Below are 17,936 nucleotides of genomic sequence, written 5' to 3'. Positions count from 1 at the left end.
ACCTGCCAAGAGGCAGCAGGTCCCTCAGTTACCAGGCCATGCCTGGACTTCCTGCAAACCCATGTCATGGAGAGGTTGCCAAAGGTGCATAGACACACACCTATGCTGCAGATAAAGCAGGATCAAGCAGTGAGGGCTTGCTGAGCTGGTCTGTAGCACTCAGCTGCTTCACCATTTACCTCTGTGGCCATGCAAGTTTTTGTGTGGATGCAGAGATCTTATGTTACTTCCCATAGTCTATAATCCCTATGGACTGAGGTGAGCACCTGTCTCCCGTAGCAGCTAACCTGTCTTATAGAGCATCCTGTTCACAGGAGCCACCTCTGAAAGGCCTCCAGCACCAGAGCTAGTCCTGCTCTGCACAGAATGAATGGAATTTTGCCCATTGATTCTTCATTTGCATGTGCTAGGACTCTGCTCTCTAGCATCAGGAATAGTCTGAGTAAGTCTAGAAACCTGTAGCAGCTCCAGGAAGCACAAGACATTGGTTTTGCCTGTACATTTATCCTCTTCATTTTTCTCCACTTTATTGCTGGAGCCTGGTTTCTTTCCTCACTCAGAGAAAGCCAGCCCAGCACCAAGGAGAGCCAGTTTTACTGGGCTTGGAGTGTTCCTGCTCCACCAAAGGTTTTTGCTGTGAGACTTTGAGTGGGTAAAAGGATAATTTCTCATTGGTAATATAGACCTCAACTACTGCTGCAGCAGCCTAAAGCCCATCTGGGCAGAGACAGCAAGTCCCTAAATTCACATTCAAACTTTTGGGGAAGACCCTAATCTCAGGCTTCTGCACGTCTGTCTGTGGTCACATGGCTATTGCACACATGCCTTGCCTCACCATGTCTTTTGTTCTGGCCACTTTCTTTTCCTAGTTTTCCAGAGTTTACAAAGGCCCTTCCTGTTTGCCTGCACTGGCTGGCATTGCCCCAGCGAGCCACAGCCAAACACAGCATAAACACCCAGCTGTCTCACACCTTTTCTGGGAGGGAGACACATGGCAACAAAAGGCTGAGATTTTGAGGGCTCACATTTAACCCAAATGCCTTGTACCTTTTATCCTGCCTGATTAGTGCATCTCCACTGCTTCTCTTCTTTGGTCTGATGGAAATTCCCAACAGCATTTCCAAAAACATTTCGGAGCCCTGTCAGACTAAAGAGTGAAATTAACTCCTGTTCTCAATAGAGAATTGCGCTGAAAAGAAACAAAAACCAGTATATCCAGGGAACAAGCAAATAAATTGTAATATCAGTGTAACTTTATTTAGATTTAATTTGACATTTAGCACAGTAATAAGCACAGAAAGAAAAAAGTACCAAAATACCAAACTCATAGCATATAAAATAACCAAATATATTTTATATTTAGTGAAATATTTCTACAACACATCAGTAGGACTGACCTGGACAGCCCAACCCTGTAAATACATACATATATATATATAGCTGTGTTTTATAAAATATTGTATGTAGAGAAAGCACTGAAACTTATCACCAAAATAGAAAATAGCTCAAAATACAGATAGTTCAGATTTTCTAGACATACCCAATATCGAAAAGAGGTTCAAACTCACTGCGGGAGATAAAGCTCCAACTCAGATGCCCTGGTAGGTGAGTGGGCACAAACCAGCTAAAGATGGCAGGAGCCTGGCTGGTGGGATGGGCTCCAGATCTGAGCCAATGGCCATGAGGTGACAAGAGTTACTGGTCCTCACCCAGGACCATCAAGACACTTCCTAAGTGGGAATGTCAGCGACGCTGTCAGTACTTGCAGCTGATGCTCCACCCGGTGGGATCCCCGGGCACGTGGTGCATCCATGGATGCAGGGAGGATTAGAGGCAGGAGCAGCTTGGATCCTGCAGGAGCCCCCCAGCCTAGACAAGCCACCCTGCAGCCTGTGCCCGCCAGGGCCAAAGGGCTTTTGCTAAGGAAGAGCTGCTGGAGCAGCACTCTCGCTCCTACGGCACAGAGGGACCAGCTGACAGTGGATGCACAACATCACTGAGACATTATTCTGATTTTTAAAGGTGCCTCTTCAGCAGATGACAAAGATTAATTATTAGCTTTTAAAAACCTAGAAAGCTGCTTTTGTGCGAGGCCAGGCCCCCCCCAGGCAATGCCATAGGTTTGTTTGTTCTGGTCTGCAAGCAAACGACAGGGGAAGTAGCAACCCTGCTGCTACAGGACAGTAACACCAAATGAAACGCTTGTCTTGGCAAAGACTCCCTCCTCACCCTGAGGGTAATCCAGGCTGGTGTCATACCTAAAATCCCAGGCAATTTGTAGATAGATATAAAAAATATGGTATTTCTGGCAGCAGCACTTAAGTGCAACAGGAGGTGATAACCCACACTAGTGCACAGCCTGGCTGCTGTGGGTGCTTCAGGCTGGGTGCTGGGCAGGCAGAGGCACCAGTCCTGGTGGCAGGGGAGAACCAAGGGCACGTTGGGGCCATCTGGGTCCTGATGTACCATTGAGGCTCTGTATCTGATGCTTTCCAGACAACATATTTTTGTGCTTGTTTGGTGCTTTTTCGCTCAATACGATTAATTTTTTTGACTATCCCCACAGGAAGACAGCCAAGGCTTGCCTGGAGGATCCCTCCTCAGTGGGTTTTGAGCCCTATGTCAACCCCACAGTGAGCTGGGGGCTGTGGAAGATCACCCTGGGAGCCCTCCCAAACCCTGTTTCTGTGCTTCTGCCACACCACTGCAGAGAACTCTCTAACCCATTAATAATTCTGCAATTGCTCTTTCTCATCAAGCCAGTAGTTGCATCCTTAATTACATGGCAACAATACTATGCTAACAGGATGAGCTATAATTCCTAGGTGGTATTAACATTGTTATTTTGCTCTGAGTAACTTCCTGGTAATGGCCATTTGAATGTGGCAATATCAATTAAGTGAATATAAATGCTTAGTTCCTGGAAAAATCATTAATAAAAATCTCATTTTGATAGCCTCTAATGACAGCTAAATATAATTACTCATACGAGGCCACTATAAAAAGTATTTTTCTCATCAGAAGAAATTCATAAGGTTTTCCCAACTGTTTGTAATAAAGAGGACAGGTTATAGAAAAGTCCAGAAAATAAGCACACATTTGTTTCTCAAAAAACATAGATAAACATGACAATATCTCTAAATTACTGGCTACAAACAGGATTTCATTTAGCTCTACTCAAGCTGTAGCCTAGTATAAATGTTGTCAAAGCAGCGCGCTGCTGTTTCATCTGGAACAGCTGCACAGGATTTCTTTGATGTCAAGCTCTTGTGTGTGGATGGTGTTTCAATTTCTCTTTATGCCTCCAAACTGCTGGAACAGGAGGGAGAAGACACTCAATAAAACAGGCATTTTTCATGAAAAAAAAAAAAGGCAGCATAATTTGCCCTCGAATGCAGTACTAAGAAATAATTTATCACTGCAGTGGCGACAGAACTCGACTGCGTCTCTCGCATCCCTATTTCAAAGGAGACAGGGAAAATACCCAGTGGTTTTGCATGGTTCCCCCACAGTGCTGTACGTGGCATTCCCTGGGATCACACACTGCCAGCTCTCCTGGCCATTGGCTGTCCTGGGCACGCAGCAGGTGCATGTGTGCTCTCTTCCTGACTCCCTGCACTAGTCCGTACATCCCTCAGGCACTCCCCGAGGACCATAAATACAATTAGCTGAGGAAAGTGTGCTCCTTCCCCGCTCCCACCCAGGCTCCTTGAGCTCAGTGGTGTCCAGCACAGCAGGCTGGAGCTGCACGGGGGCTGCAGGACATCCAAAATGACTGTGGCTGGTCGTGACAGGCAGCTAAAGAAGATGCTGACCTGCATCACCTGCCAAAGATGCTTTCTTAAGCAGTGAGGAAACGTTTTTTAGGTTGCTCATCACTCAGCAACCACAAGTGCTGCCTGCGAAGGCACATTAAGTGCAAATCCCCCTCTCAGACACTCGGTGCCTGCCGGTTTCTTAAGTCAGAGGCAGGAACCAGTGATACATCTCTTATCCACAGCACTAAGAGAGAAGGAGACTCATGCTGTGCCTGGAAGGACAGGGTTTGCCCTGCCTGCTGCCTGCTTGCCTGCAGATCCAGGCACCACAGCTACACATATTTAGGAGGTATAGCATATATTTATCTTTTTTTGGGGAGATAAGGCTGAAAAAGTCCGGGACACCGGGAACAGCTGGCAGGAGGGCAGCTGGGGCAATGCGGGGAGAAGTGGCAACACCATTATCTCCAGGCAGGATCTCTCTCTCAAACATTGATGTGGGTTTACCAGCCTTGCTCTATAAATATTTTCCAGAAAAAGGTTTGTTTGGGAACAATGTCAAACCAGAACTCAAGGAGTCTTCCAAGTGACCTCCAAAAAGTACGCTTCCTAAGGCATTTCCCTCTGCGTGTCTTTTCAGACACTCGCTTTGATGTGCAATGTTTACCAGAAAAAAAGCAGCAAAAGCTGACAAATGCTGCTGAAAAAGCCAGGGACTCCATTTCAAAACTAAATGAGTTGATGAAACAATTTCTGCCAGGGTCAGTGAGCTCTCTGTCTCCTGCAGCAATGATCTGGGGGCTTCTGCATGCCCCTACTGGGGGGCACTGAGCCATCAGGCTCAGGGATGCACACGCAGCTCACCTCCCCAGCCAACTTACTGCTCTCCTGCCGCAGCGCTGTCACTGCCCACAAACGGGATTTCTTCCCTGTCCGTCTTCCCCAGAACAAGGTGGTGCTTCTCCATGTTTATGACACACTGTAGAGAATAAATGCCTTTAGGTAAGAGGGAAAACCGCAATTCATAGTGGTCCCAGCTCCCCCACCAGCATGGGTAAGTACCCCGCTGGAAAACCCCTACCTTCAGAGACTTCAGTGTCTGCAGCCCAAAGGAGAAGGGTTTCTCATTGTCTTCTGAAAAAACATGACTATTCAGATTTATACATTCAAAATGCCCTCCTACGCTTTTTGTCAGTGACTCCATCCTTCCTTCATGGCTGCTCTGCTAAATAAAACCCTGTTTGTAAAGGGACTGAGTGACTCCAGAGGAGAAGATGATCAGAGAAGGGCAGGCAGATGCACCTACAGGGAGATGCAGTGGTTGCTCCACTGGCGTGGCAGAGCAGAAGCCAAGCCTGGTGCCTCCAGCACAGCCCTGCTGGACACATCCTCCCTCCCTCCCGCTGAAGGGCCAAGCAGGGACTTGCTTTATTTTAGTTTTAACGTCTTTCTAAAACTTCATTTTTGCTGCTGGGGTAAGAGGGAGTAGAACCCCAGCCCATACCCAGAGGAACACACACACACACACACACTCACCCACGACGAGGGCAGTGCACTCCACGGGAACCGCTCCCACTGTGAGGGCGAGACACTCGACCTGGCCGATGGCTTTCACCTTGTTCGGCCACGAAACCATCTCATCTTCGACAGGGAGCGCTTTGAGGTGCTCCTTTAACCTGTGCATTGAAAACAATTCTAACATCAAACAGCCACGGTTTGGCTGCTCCAGCAGGGAGCAAACTGTTTGGAGGGTACTTACACTGAAGTGCTCTTAGCTCGCTCATGTTACCAAGCTGTTATTGGAAAGCTGCTTCCCTGGCAGGTTGTCTGTGGATCCCTGCAGGCAGCCAGCAGCCCACACTCATAGACCATAGCACAACCCACAATGCCACTCTGGGGCTGCCCCAAGCACAGCTCTGTACTGGATTTTGGTTTTTACCTGAGGAATCTTTTTCCTACATTTCCTTAAGACTTTGGGAAGCTGTTGACATAAAATTGCTCCTAACACAGTGTGGATGTAAGGAAGGGATAGTCCACTCCAGTTTCCACCAGTGGATCTTATGACACCAACACTGTGTCCCCATGGAATCATAGAAATGTTAATGTTGGAACAGACCTCTAAGGTCATCAAGTCCAGCTGTCTACCCAGCACTGCCAAGCTCACTACTAAACCATGTCCCCAAGTGCCACATCCACACACTTTTTGAACACTTCTGTGGATGGAGACCACACCACTTCCTTGAGCAGCTTGTTCCAAGGCCCAACCATCCTTTCAGTGAAGAAATTTTTCCTAATATCCAAACTAAATCTCCCATGGCACAATTTGAGGCCATTTCCTCTGGTCCTGTCACTTGTTACCAGTGAGAAGAAACCAACTCCCACCTCACTAAAGCCTCCTTTCGGGTAGTTGTAGAGAGTGATAAGGTGCCCCTGAGCCTCCTTTGCCCCAAGCTAAACAACACGACTCACAGCTGGGGCAACACACCCAATACACTTTTGTTAGTTTGTTAGGTGCTTGCTGCTGGCTTTGTTCAGGGGAAATGGGGACAGATCAATCACATTCAGCCCAAGGAAAGGAAAAATGGATGTCAGAAATACCTCAGGTACTGTTGCCTCTTCTATCTACACCCTGTGAACCAGTCTGACAATACTGATTAATTATTTACCTTCAGTTTCTCTTTTAAACTGAACAAGAATCTGATGGAAAGGCAGTTTGAAGCGCTGATGTCTCTCTCAGATAAAAGCCGTATCACTTTTCAGCTATTTGAGGTACCTTTCTGCTGAGCCGCATTGCAGCAGTGAGAGTGTGTGTGTGTGTATGTGTGTCTGTCTGTCCTGGGGGGACCAGCCCCCTCAGAGGCAGAAGCCCCAGGACAGAGGTGGGCATTGCCCACACCATTTGGCACAGGTACAGGGACTGGGAGAGGTAGCAGGGAGAAGGAGCTGAATCCTCTCTGCTGCTTTTTTGGGGACTGGCTTTTAAAATCAGTGGGAAAATATCAATGAGAAGTTTATGAGATCCTTGGCCTCCTCCTGTACCTACAGGGGATTTCTCACACTGTGGCAACCCGTGAGCTTATTCCACTCTCCCAAGGGAGAGAGCTTGAGCGGCATCATGACAAGATGCAAAAAGGTTTTTGAAAGAGAAAGGAGGAATTGAGCCTGATCCTCAGACACCTACACGCTGCATTGAGGTGCTGAGTCCCCAGAGACCTGGGCAGCTGAGCCCATCCCCAGAGCTGCAGAGCCCCAGCTGCAGGCAGCAGCACACAGCAAAGCACACAGCGGGGCCTCTTCCTTCCCCTAAATGCAAAATCACCCAGCATGCCTCTTTCCTGCTGCTTTCCAGGGCTGGATTTAAACAAAACTCATGTTTTATCCTTGCCACTGGACTGCTTTGAAGTAGAACGTGCTGGAGCAGTGCCTGTTGTCGCACAGAACCTACCACAGTGACGGCAGAGCGAGCCAGGCATCAAAGCCCTGGTTTTAACCCACTTTGCTAATCTGGCTTTAGCTTCTGTCCCCAAAACCACAGACAGCAAAAGATCTGAAGGCAGCTGCCTGTGAGGTAGCCCTGCCTGCTGTGTGCCCTGGCTGGCAGCCCATTTGGGATGGGTGTCCCTCTGCCTGCACACGCAGTGGGTCTCCAGCACACACCAGTGTCCCTGGGGTCCCAGCCTGCAGGAACCACAGCCTACTCATCACTGAGGAGTAACACCAGGGAGGGACATGGGCCTTGTTGTAACTGCAGCTGCCTGGCTGATTGCTACAAGAGTGATCTCGCTCAGATCAGGAGGGAATCCCCAAAACCTGAGAGCAGAAAACAGGGTATAACCTGTTTCTTCAGCAGTCTTTGAAGGGCAGCTCTGCTGCAGCAGACCAGTGCTGCAAGAACTACACTGGCCACGCATAAGTAACACAGGGAGCAGATGAACTGTCACAGAGCATCACTGTGAGACTTAGAGGAGTAGAGCAGCCAGTACAGCATCTTGCTGTACTGAGAACCCCTCCAAATGCACTGTGACCATCCCTAAGCATGGCCGAGCTGCTCCACAGATTGTGACAAGGTTGTAGGAAGTACAGCCACCTTCCAGCCACTAAACTGCAAATAAGTAATTAACGTTGGCACCACTCATTCAGGGCCATGCAGTAGTGCTCAGGGAGCAGGTACAATTGTTTTTTGCATAATCGCTGCAAGTTAGCTACAAAAAGCAATGACTCCATGGCAATAAAGTGCCAAAATCAGCTTGATACCCTGTGAGCTGATGCCTGATTCTGCTCCTTAGAGATCAGAGAAAGTTTTGCTGCAAATGGCTGACAGTCACCTCCCTAACACTCCATAAATATATTTCATTTGCTTTTAACCACGAAAAATTTGTTGTTGGGATCAGCATCAGACACCAAATTCTGAACATGTGCATCCACACAGCTCCTTTACACCGGGTGCTGGGGCCAGCAGTGCTGCAGCCACCAGTGGGAGCCTGGGCAGCAGCCAGGTCCCTGCCTTGACACAGGGACCTGCGAAGCTGCAGCCCCACACCCGCCCCAGGGACTTAGAAGGCTGAGGGAGGTTCAGCTATTTCGTGAGGCACTGTATGACAAACAGGCTGAAAGAAACAAACTGAAAAAACACAAATGCATCCAACCCTCTGAAGGGATTCCCTCCCTGCCATTTAAGACTGGGCTAGAATTTGGTTGTAACAGGAGGCTCAGGGGCTTGCCCAGGCACAGCCCAAAGCACTCTCTTCCAGAACAGTCATCACTGGGGTGAGCAAAGCCTCAGCCCCAGGAGCATTCCCTGTGCTGCCAGGTGCCATATTCCCGCAACACAGAAATCCAGCTGGATACTTACCCTAACCTGTCCAGGCAGGCAGATGACATGAGGTTGTGTTGTGAGCCAGTGTCCACCACAGCCTTCAGCTCCTGCCCCGCACACTGCAATAGCAAGAAGAGATGGGAGATGATGTGTGGAGTGCAGGATGAGTGCAGGGTGTCCAGGGTCTCCATTCTGCACACACCAGTCCCCATCAAATCTCCTCATGCCAGCCCATCCCTTCTGCACTGCACACTTAGATGTGTGCTGGGTCCTGAGCTCTCCCTGGGCCTTTTACCCCTGCAGAGAGCAGAAAGAGCAGCCCCAGGCAGGGGGAGATATTGCAGAGAGTGGGAAATACAAAAAAGCATGGGGATAAGAAGGAGAAATGTGAAATTACCCTTGGGAAAGAAAAAAGGGATGGCACATGAGGAAAACAAATAGGCTACGAACACAGGGAGTTGCCATGGATAATTATGCCTCAGTATTTCAGCATGCTGCCCCATCCTAGCTACCCTCTCCACCCTGATGTGTGAGAGAAGACATCCATCAGACCAGTTTGCTCTGTGATATCAGGTGGCTGTCTCTGCCACAGCAGCCCAGAGCTGCAGAGATAATGCATCCCCACAGCTGTGACAGTCCCGAGGGAGCACAACCTTAACCAGGAAACATGGAGAACAAGAGCACAGCTTGAGGGTGTCAGAAATAAAAGTTGTGGGAAAAACCCCCAAAAGACTAGGGAGGGACTATTACCTGGCAGCTCACTACTATGAGCTCTTCATCCTCCGTTTTTTCTGAGCTTCCCAGTTTGGTTTGATTCAGCTTGTTGGTCTGCGGTGGGATATCACCCTTCGGAGACCAGCAGCCTCGGCTGCTTCGTAACTTTGATAAGTTTGTCTCCATCAGGCGTTTCTGCAGGATATTATGTGGTTGCTTTAAGAGAAAACACACACAGAAGAGCAGGGTGAAGTCAGAGGAAAGCCACAGTGACCTGCGTCACCAGCCTGCCTGTGGTGCCCACGGGCCAGCACTGCTCTCACAGGAGGGATGCCCTAAAGTGTCACTCTCCCTGATTCCTAGACTACAAGTACTCTTCCTAGACATCTCTAGCTTACCTGGCTTGGACTAAAGAGAACTGTTTTGTATTGTGCAGGGAATAATACTTCCAAAATATTAACCAGAATTTGAAGGGATGCCTTTTTTTCCAAACTCAAGTTCAAGATTTGATTGAATATAGGAATCAAAACAAGTCCAGCTCTTTCAAGTTAGTGTTTCAGCCATAATTGCCTCCATCTGTTGATAGGGATGTTGGGAATTCTGTAGTGATGTGAAAAATTAAGATGTAACAAATTACCTTTCCAATTAAATTCACCAGCTAATTATGAAGAAGGTCTATGACCTGGTCTAAAATTGCCCTATGTATTTCTTTGCTACGTTTTAGCTGCTAAGGGTAAGTGGGACCAGTCCTGAGGGGCATGCCACCAGAGAACAGTGAGAGGAAGAGAAGGGGTAAGCTAGTCTGAGGTAGGTAGCTAGGCAGGTATTCTCCCAGGAACACCCAGCTTCATGCAGCAGCTTCTTGCTTTCTCTGTCATTTCCATTTGCTCTGCAAGAAGCATGCTGCCTCTCAAAATCTCCAACCGCTTTCCCAAAAGCCTTTTTATGTTTAATGTTTGCCACAGATGGATGCACATACTCTGCTGGAGGTGAAATTACTCTGCTTGATTATCTGCTCATTTCTCTGCCCGGCTAATCTGCCCTCCCCATTACTCCTTTCCTTTGGATTTTAATTTGTCCACAGTGAGACATTCTTAATGGCTTATTCCTGATTTTTTGCATTCAAATTAAATATGCCTGTGTGTCTGCAGAGACAACTGAACAAGCAAACCTCCTCATCCCAGGAGAATTTCAGATTCAGGATAACTTTGAAAACCTGGGGCCATGGCTCCCTTAGCTGGCCAGCGCACACCCTTGTGCACAGCATCTTGTCTGTGCAGCATGTTAAATAACAGCACTTAGAAAAGTCTAATGCAACCTGGCATCATCCTAAAATAACTGCAGCCATGTTAGCGCTTCAGATCCTGCTCTAGGCACAACATGGGTGGTTACACTGGACCTGACTGATGAGGTTGGGCAGATACATCCAGCACCAGTGGTCACCGGGACATGTCATCTCCTTTTGTCCCCAATTTTTGCTGTCCTTATTTCTGCGTGCAGCCTGTGACTTGAAATTAAATTCCATGACCATTTTGGGCTGCAGGTGCTGTGTCTGACCACCACGACAGAGAGCACGTCCTATGTGCAGGCAATAACACAGCCACTGTCATGGTGGGGAGGAATCAGACCTGACATTGTGCTGCCTCCTTCATGCTCTGCTCCAGTGACCACCAGCCTTCCCAGTGGGACCAAACAGCAGGAACCAGTGATGCTTAACTAGATTAAAGGCAGGCAGACTGGCTGGACTATCCCTGTGTGCAGGGGCAAGCAAATCAGTTTGGAAGTGAGGACTCCCTTATATGAGGCAGAAGTCGAGATGCACAGTCAGCGCTGTGATCACCTCCAATGCTCCGCATCCGAGCGAAAATGCAAGCCAAGGCTTGCTGACAGTGGATGGGATGTCCTTCTTACCCTTTGTGTATGCCTGCAGCTCAGGAATACATTTGGAGGATTAATTCTTCACATCATTAAAAAAAAAAGTGAAAAAAGAAGGGATATTGGACTGTAAAAGTAGACGGGTGAAGTTCACCCAGCTTTGACCCAGCTGGCCAAAAGACAGCTTGTCATACAGTGGCCAATTCCTCATGCTCAGCCCCATTCAGCCAGGACCAAGAGAAATTTCTGAATGGCATCATCCAGGACAGTCTGGTTACTCTTCTGATCTGTCTGGCCTCAATCACCAGCACACTCCTCATTGCTCCCTTAACTGTCATCTACCCTTGAACTAAACCTAAATTTTTTTAACTACAAGTTCTCCTATGGATTGTTAACTAGTAACATACATGGGTTTTCTGAGACCCTAGTTTTATGAATCCTATGTGGGATCCATTACCAAAAGGAAAAAGTTCATTACTCAGTGAAGATGAGTTACCATCACAAACAGGATTGTCTTTTGCTGACACGTGCTCTTCTGAAAATCACAGCAAATTCTGCCTGTGGGGGGACAAATGCTCCTTACATTGTGCTCCAGTACAGAAATAATCTAGCAAGAGGGGGCTGAAAACGTTCCCTACAGCACCATCCTGTCTCAGGCTATTAATTAGTTTGCTTTAACTTGTGTTTCCCTTGACTCTTGTGCAACAGAGTGAGGGATGTTAGTCATGGAAATGACTCAAGTGATGGACACGTACTTGGTAAACAGATAATGTGTCAGGGAACATTTGCAAATGCACATTTTGCTGGCAAACTGCGAGTGGACCACGTCTGGGAGGGAGGGAGAGGAGAAAAACCTCCCTGTGACAGCAGTGGAGAAGGCAGCTGTGTTCTCCCTCCAGTGAGGGCCAGCCACAGAACCAGGAACAGTATTTGAAGTAACTCAGACTATCTGGCACTGTATTCGCATGCTTTGCACAAACCTGGTGAATGTTTTATAAAATATAAAATGTTACATTTCATTGTGTCAGTGCAAAAATATTTCCTAGTATCATTCAGCACCACATAAATACAAACCAGGGTTTTTTTCTTATCTCCCTTTCCAACTCAGACTTTGCAAAAACCTGTAATCCCCTAAAAATGTCAAAGTAGAAACCCAAAGAAGCAAGTGGAGACACAGCTTTTGCTTAACCTATTTACCACTGTCTGTCAAAAATACAAATAATTCTGCCCAGTTTTGTTTCTCTCTGATGTATAAGCAAGTGCCTTGCTGCAGCTTGCAATATCTCTCTCTCTCTCTGGCAGTTTTCCCACTATTTTGGCTTCTAGATCTGGGGATAACAAGACCCATCAACAACAGTTTCACTAGGCACAGATGAAAGTCAGGGAACATGCTGGCTCTTCCCCTCCCCAAACCCATCTCAAGGGGTTTGCCTTCTCTTCTGTACCTAAACAGTAGGGGGGAAAAAAAGGGGGGTTAGTGCACCAATGGAGCTAAGCCCAAGAAATAACCAATTTCTCTCTCTCCTTCCCATCCTTCATCCAAACACGTCTTCTACCAGCATCCTGTGCTCGTGTGCTGTCAGTCTCACTCACAGGGGGATGAGATGGGATAAGAGCTGCCCCCTGCACCCCTGGGCACCCAGACAGCAGCCAGGTCTCTGAGCAAGACAGTGCATGTATCGTCAAAGATTTTTGCATTTCAGCCAAGACGCAGCAAATCCAGGGACGTGGGAAAAGTGGGGACAACTGGATGCACTGCAATTAACAGCAGTGTTGCAACCACCTACAGAGGCCAGTGCCATGGGGACACCCAGAGTTGTCCTGATGATGCCCAGGGGAGGCTCTGAGGGCATGCTAGAAGGAGAAAATGCTTTTTGTTGTTGTCATTGCTATTTATAACTTTGTTTCCCAGCTTGTGACAAGATGCGGGACTGTTTCAACTAACGCCCCTTCAAACTGGTTCGGCAGCTCTCGGGGTGAAGGAGAAGTGTCAGAGCACCAGGAGAAGCTGCCAACAGCCAGCACACCCTGTCCAAGTTGGGAAGGGGGTCACGGTTACCATGTCAGGAAGCCCACATCCCAGCTAAGGCCCATATCGTGCCAGTTTTCTGGGCTTCAGGGAAGAGGCTAATAGGCACCAAAACAAAACCATTTCTACTCTGTATATCCAGCCCTACATTTGCCAAATTCAATGTAGGCTATGCTGTGCTGTAGTTTGGTCTTACACTAGGCAGAGTGGAGTATGTAAAGGGAGGAAGGAGCTAGAATTCGATCTGAGCCAGAGTAATACACTGACAATTATCATAAGCTTAACACAGATCATTACAAGTATTTATCAAACCTGCCTGTACATGGTATCACCAGGAGAGATGCTCCAGGAGCTGAGTAAAACTGGGAGATGCCAGTGCACCCACCCTGGTGACCTGCTGCTCCTTTGCTGTGCACAGCACCCCCTGCTCTATGGCCAAAAGGAAGGGGATTTCTCCCCAAAATCAGAGTGTTTGCTGCCAGCTCCCACCCTGACAGACAGGATCTGTTCTCACCGCCTGTCCCCATCTCTGGGGAGCTGTTACATCCTCTCTTCTCCTGCCAGGGCTGCTGGAAAACCCCATGGGAAACCCTGCATTAATAACGCCGGTCACGTCAGAAGCCCCTCTGCCCACGTCACCACAGTTGTCACGCAGCCTTAGGCATGAGAACGTGCTGCTTTGTGAGGAGGTGTGCAGTTATTCACAAGAAAGGCGTGCAAATGCCCTGGGCAAAGACCTCCAACACCCTGAGCCTCCTGATCACGCAGCTCAGCCCCTCTGGATGCAGACCTCTCAATTTGGGGCCATGTCAAGGTGGGGGCCCAGTTTTAGAGGTGTTTCTCCAGTCTCAGAGATGAACAATTTCCTGCTCCTCCCAGGGACAACTCTTGTGACATCCAGGCAGCCGTTATAGCCGGAGATACACAGTGGGTCCACCCCAGATGTGTGTGGTGTGAGCGTGGCGGTGCCCACAGCATCACTTCGCTGTGACATGACCTGCTGCAACATCCCTGAAATTCATGGTGTCTTCTCCGGTGCTGTGGGAAGGGGCCTGGGCATGTGCCAGTGCTGTCACTTTGGGGACTCCCCACACGGCCCATGGGGGTCCCTGTGGCCAAGAGAGCCCTGGCCACATGTGCACACTGTCCCATTAGCCCCTGCTGTGGCCTGGGGACAAGGGGGTTTTTGCAGTGGGGTGGCCCATACCAGCTCAGTTCCCACCCCATCCCGAGCCAGAGACCCACCACAGCCAGGGTAGCCAGGATGGGCAGTGCCATGCCGCACCTTCTTTCTTCCTTGGAGCTGTGGACCTCCCCAAGGCTTTGCAATATCCCTGGAGGGAGCCCCCCACATGGACCCTTCTTGCAGGAGCTGTGGGTGCAGCAGGGGTGATGCTGCAGCCCTGGCTCAGCCAGTGTGGGCACAGGAGCAGGGAGCAAACCTCGGGTGACGTTTCTGTAACCAAGGTGGTGGTAAGGAGCCCCATGCTCTGCCCCTGGTGCTGGGACAAAACCTGGTCCTGGCTGCTGTGGGGCCAAGGACTTCAGTGCTCAGTGCCCCTGGCTCCTGTTACCTGTTGCTTCTTTTCTGGGCAGAGCAGAAAATCTGTCACCAGGCACTCAACCCGGCACACTGGGGGTCACTGAGCCACCACGTTATTTAGGCTTTGAAGGTAATAGTAATAACAACACCATCATGCTCTGAAAGGTGCTTTGTAGCTCCCCGTGGGAGAGCTGCAATTCAGTGGTGACCAGGAAAGCTCCTTCTGAGCCTTTCTCTGGGCAGGAGCTTCACTTCCTACAACTGTAAAACACTTGGGATGTCAAAAAAATCACCTCCATGCGCACTGCAGAGAACAGCCAGCTCATTCCACTTGTCTCAGGCAGGCAGAGCCAAGCCTAACCCAGATGAGCAGGAAGGCTGTGATAGAAGAAAACTACGCCACTAAAAATAAAAAGATGCACTTTTCCCCCCCATAAAATCCATATCGAGCACTGAAAAAAGCAAAAAATATTGTTTTACAGGGTGCAACAATTTTGCAACCATTGACCAAAAAAAAAAGTAAAGGAGCTTTAGGATATATTTTCTAGATTTTGTTCCTTATGTTAGAACTTTTGATGTAACATTTAAGTATCCTTCCCATTAGAGAAAGCTCAAACATTTGCATACATAAGTATTTAGAAACGCTCTCCAGCCTCTGTACATGATGAGTAATATCATATGTCAAGTACAGGATCACATGGATCACTGTAGATGTAAATATTTTAAACCTAAAATTATGTATCTTTATATTATTAAAAAAATCCATATATGCATGTCTTTATCAAAGCATGATCATGACAGTTTTATATTTTGAAATAATAGTGACTGGACTTTACTGAATGTTTATGATTACGTGTTGTGCCTACATACACATCACAGGCAAACACATGTGTTTGCATGCATGTATTATATGAAGCCATTTTGGCTTACTCTGATTCAGAGAAGATTTTTGTACTGCGAATGATATCACATTTTCATGCCAAAGTGAAAAAGAAATTAAAAGCTTTTAGATCTGAGTGCCAGGTGTCTGGAAGCACCTACTAGAAGAAGGCAACTCTGGTTACAGCTAGCATCATATTTGTACTCCCTTCCTTTCACATATAAAAGTCTCGGTTTTTAAAATGAGTTTCCACAAGCAGCCAACTTCTCCTCCCAACAGAAAAACGGCACGAAGACAAAATAAAGACACTGCCCTACCAGCTTCTTAAGTCTCCTTCCAGTAAACACAATAAAGCCTTACAGTATCTTTCGAAGTCCCCAGCTTCTTCAGCCCATCCAGAGGGAGGAGATCTGCAGAATCCTTGTGAATAAACTGAACCGCCTGCTTCATCCTCCTCTGCTGGCGGAGAGACGCCGCTTCCCTTATCTCCACTTCTTTTCTGCTCGGCTCTGTCAGGATACCCGAATAAAACATCTTTGCGCCCGCGTATGGCTCGCTCCCTGAAGATGCGCCGCTCGCAGAGATGGAGCCGGGGAGATGCTTTATCGGCCGCTCTTTATATCCGGAGCCTGGTGACGTTTGGAGACCGGCAGGTGCTCGGGCCGGCGCCGAGGGAAGGAGGGGTTGGGCACATCGCAATACGCTGCACAAACAACGCCGGGTGAGATCAGGCTCGGTCTAAGGGAATAAATCGGCGCCGTTCCTCCCCGCTGCCTCTCCGGAAAGCAAGATGAGGCACATGCGTTCGACGGCTCTCAAAAGACCTCCAGCAGCCTCCTGGACAGAAAGGAGCACCGGCATGGGGCTTTGAGAGCTGCAAACAGCCCCAGGAGCCAGCACACCTCCCAGACAGCCCCTGCAGGCGCGGCTGCTGTGGCCGCGTTAGGGAGTCTGCAGTGTCAGACAGGTGACGGCTGCCCAGCACCCATGAGGTCCTGGGTGCCTCTGCCCCCCAGGGCTGGGGGGATGCAGCCCCACAGAGACCGTGCACCTGGCCATGCTGAGCTTTGCTACCTTACCCCTGGGGCTGGAAGGGTCAGGGCAGGCTCTGGATGCCCCTGGCCTCACCAAAGCGTTGCTGGCACTGATCAGCATCATCACTGTCTACTCAAGTCCCCAGGCAGACTGTCACAAAAATTGTGCCAGCCAAACTTGAGAGCCTTAAGTGTGGTTTTTCACAGGATTTCTACACCCATCAAATATTCAGGTGCAGCATAATTTGACTAATCATTAGCATTCACACTACTGATCACGAATCAGCTTTGCAAAGCAGCTAGTTTTGCAGCTTTCTTACTGCTTGTCTAATGATCCAGATGTCGCTGGAGTCAGTCTTGCTCTAGTTACTTATCTCTGAAACACTCCCAGCACTTTCTTGGATCAAAGACATGGTAGAGGATGATGATGCTGGCATTGCCACGGCTGTCCAGGGGTATCATTATCCTTCATGGGCAACTCTAGGCTTCCGAGAAGCAAAGTCCTTATTTCTAGGACCAGGCTGTCCTTTAACTTGTTTTACTTAAAGCAATAACTTGAACAATACTGCAGTCTCCAGTAAAATTCTACTACCTCTTTACATTACAGCATGCAACGTGAACTGATACACATTAACAACTAAATACACTTTCATACTGTAAAGACTGATTGATATAATAGTGAGAGAAGAAATATTTCTTAACAGCACATGTGGATTTCTTCCACTACAACAGTGAGTGAAGGCAGCAGGTGCTCACCTGGACTTTCTGCCTTCCAAGCAATTTGTTGCAGGGAACAGGTGCAGAAAAAATGCAGCTCTGCCTCAGATAGACAGTACAGATCTGGAAACAATCCACATGGGTTTGCCTCTTGTTAAACTAAGAGAAAACTTTGATGCACTAGGTAAAGCACAAGAAAAGCAGAGCTTAGCCCAGGATTTATGCCAAGCTTGACTTCCAAGGCTCTTCTACCTTTGTGAGGAACTGGGGCATTCACCCTATTTTACTCTTCCCCACCAGCAGAATCTTGTCCATCATCAAGACACCACCAGTCTTTGGCCAGCTTCAGGGAACCACTCCTGTCACTGACAGGAAAGGGAGAGGGGAGGCCAGGGAAAAATGTTTTGGAAGGAGACCCAAAGTAATACAGAACACAGAGAGGGAAAACAGGGGTTCCCTTGAAAGCAGCCAGGGAAAGACATTCCCTTTGCAGCAACTGAGATATGTGCAAAACTAAATGAATGAAAGCAATGAGAACAGTAAGAAGGCAGAGTTGCTTTAAACCGCAGC

At 48.3% G+C, this 17,936-nt stretch overlaps 1 protein-coding gene across 2 annotated transcripts; it reads right to left on the bottom strand.

Moving 5' to 3' along the window:
- Nucleotides 1-1,231: 1,231 nt before the first annotated feature.
- On the bottom strand, nucleotides 1,232-16,461 carry NRIP3 (nuclear receptor interacting protein 3). Of its 2 annotated transcripts, none has more exons than XM_064657386.1 (7): nucleotides 15,976-16,461; nucleotides 9,325-9,504; nucleotides 8,611-8,693; nucleotides 5,295-5,434; nucleotides 4,840-4,892; nucleotides 4,640-4,737; nucleotides 1,232-3,309 (listed from the first exon to the last, which is right to left on the bottom strand). In XM_064657386.1, exons 1-7 carry the CDS (start codon nucleotides 16,147-16,149, stop codon nucleotides 3,297-3,299), a joined length of 741 nt encoding a protein of 246 aa, XP_064513456.1. In that variant the 5' UTR covers nucleotides 16,150-16,461; the 3' UTR covers nucleotides 1,232-3,296. The 2 variants fall into 2 exon arrangements, with proteins under 2 accessions (XP_064513456.1, XP_064513455.1); XM_064657385.1 differs by having other exon boundaries at nucleotides 1,232-3,312; nucleotides 15,976-16,458.
- Nucleotides 16,462-17,936: the final 1,475 nt, after the last annotated feature.

Source organism: Pseudopipra pipra, chromosome 6 (assembly GCF_036250125.1).
Source record: "Pseudopipra pipra isolate bDixPip1 chromosome 6, bDixPip1.hap1, whole genome shotgun sequence".
NCBI lineage: Eukaryota > Metazoa > Chordata > Aves > Passeriformes > Pipridae > Pseudopipra > Pseudopipra pipra.
Note: the sequence above shows the minus strand (reverse complement) of the source record. Positions and strands in the feature narration are given on the sequence as shown.

Coding starts and splice junctions, on each gene's coding strand:
- NRIP3 (XM_064657385.1), bottom strand. CDS start 16,149: ATGTTTTATTCGGGTATCCTGACAGAGCCGAGCAGAAAAGAAGTGGAG. Junction 8,694..9,324: donor TCATAGTAGTGAGCTGCCAG/GTAATAGTCCCT, acceptor TTGCTATTGCAG/TGTGCGGGGCAGGAGCTGAA. Junction 4,738..4,839: donor AGACACTGAAGTCTCTGAAG/GTAGGGGTTTTC, acceptor TATTCTCTACAG/TGTGTCATAAACATGGAGAA.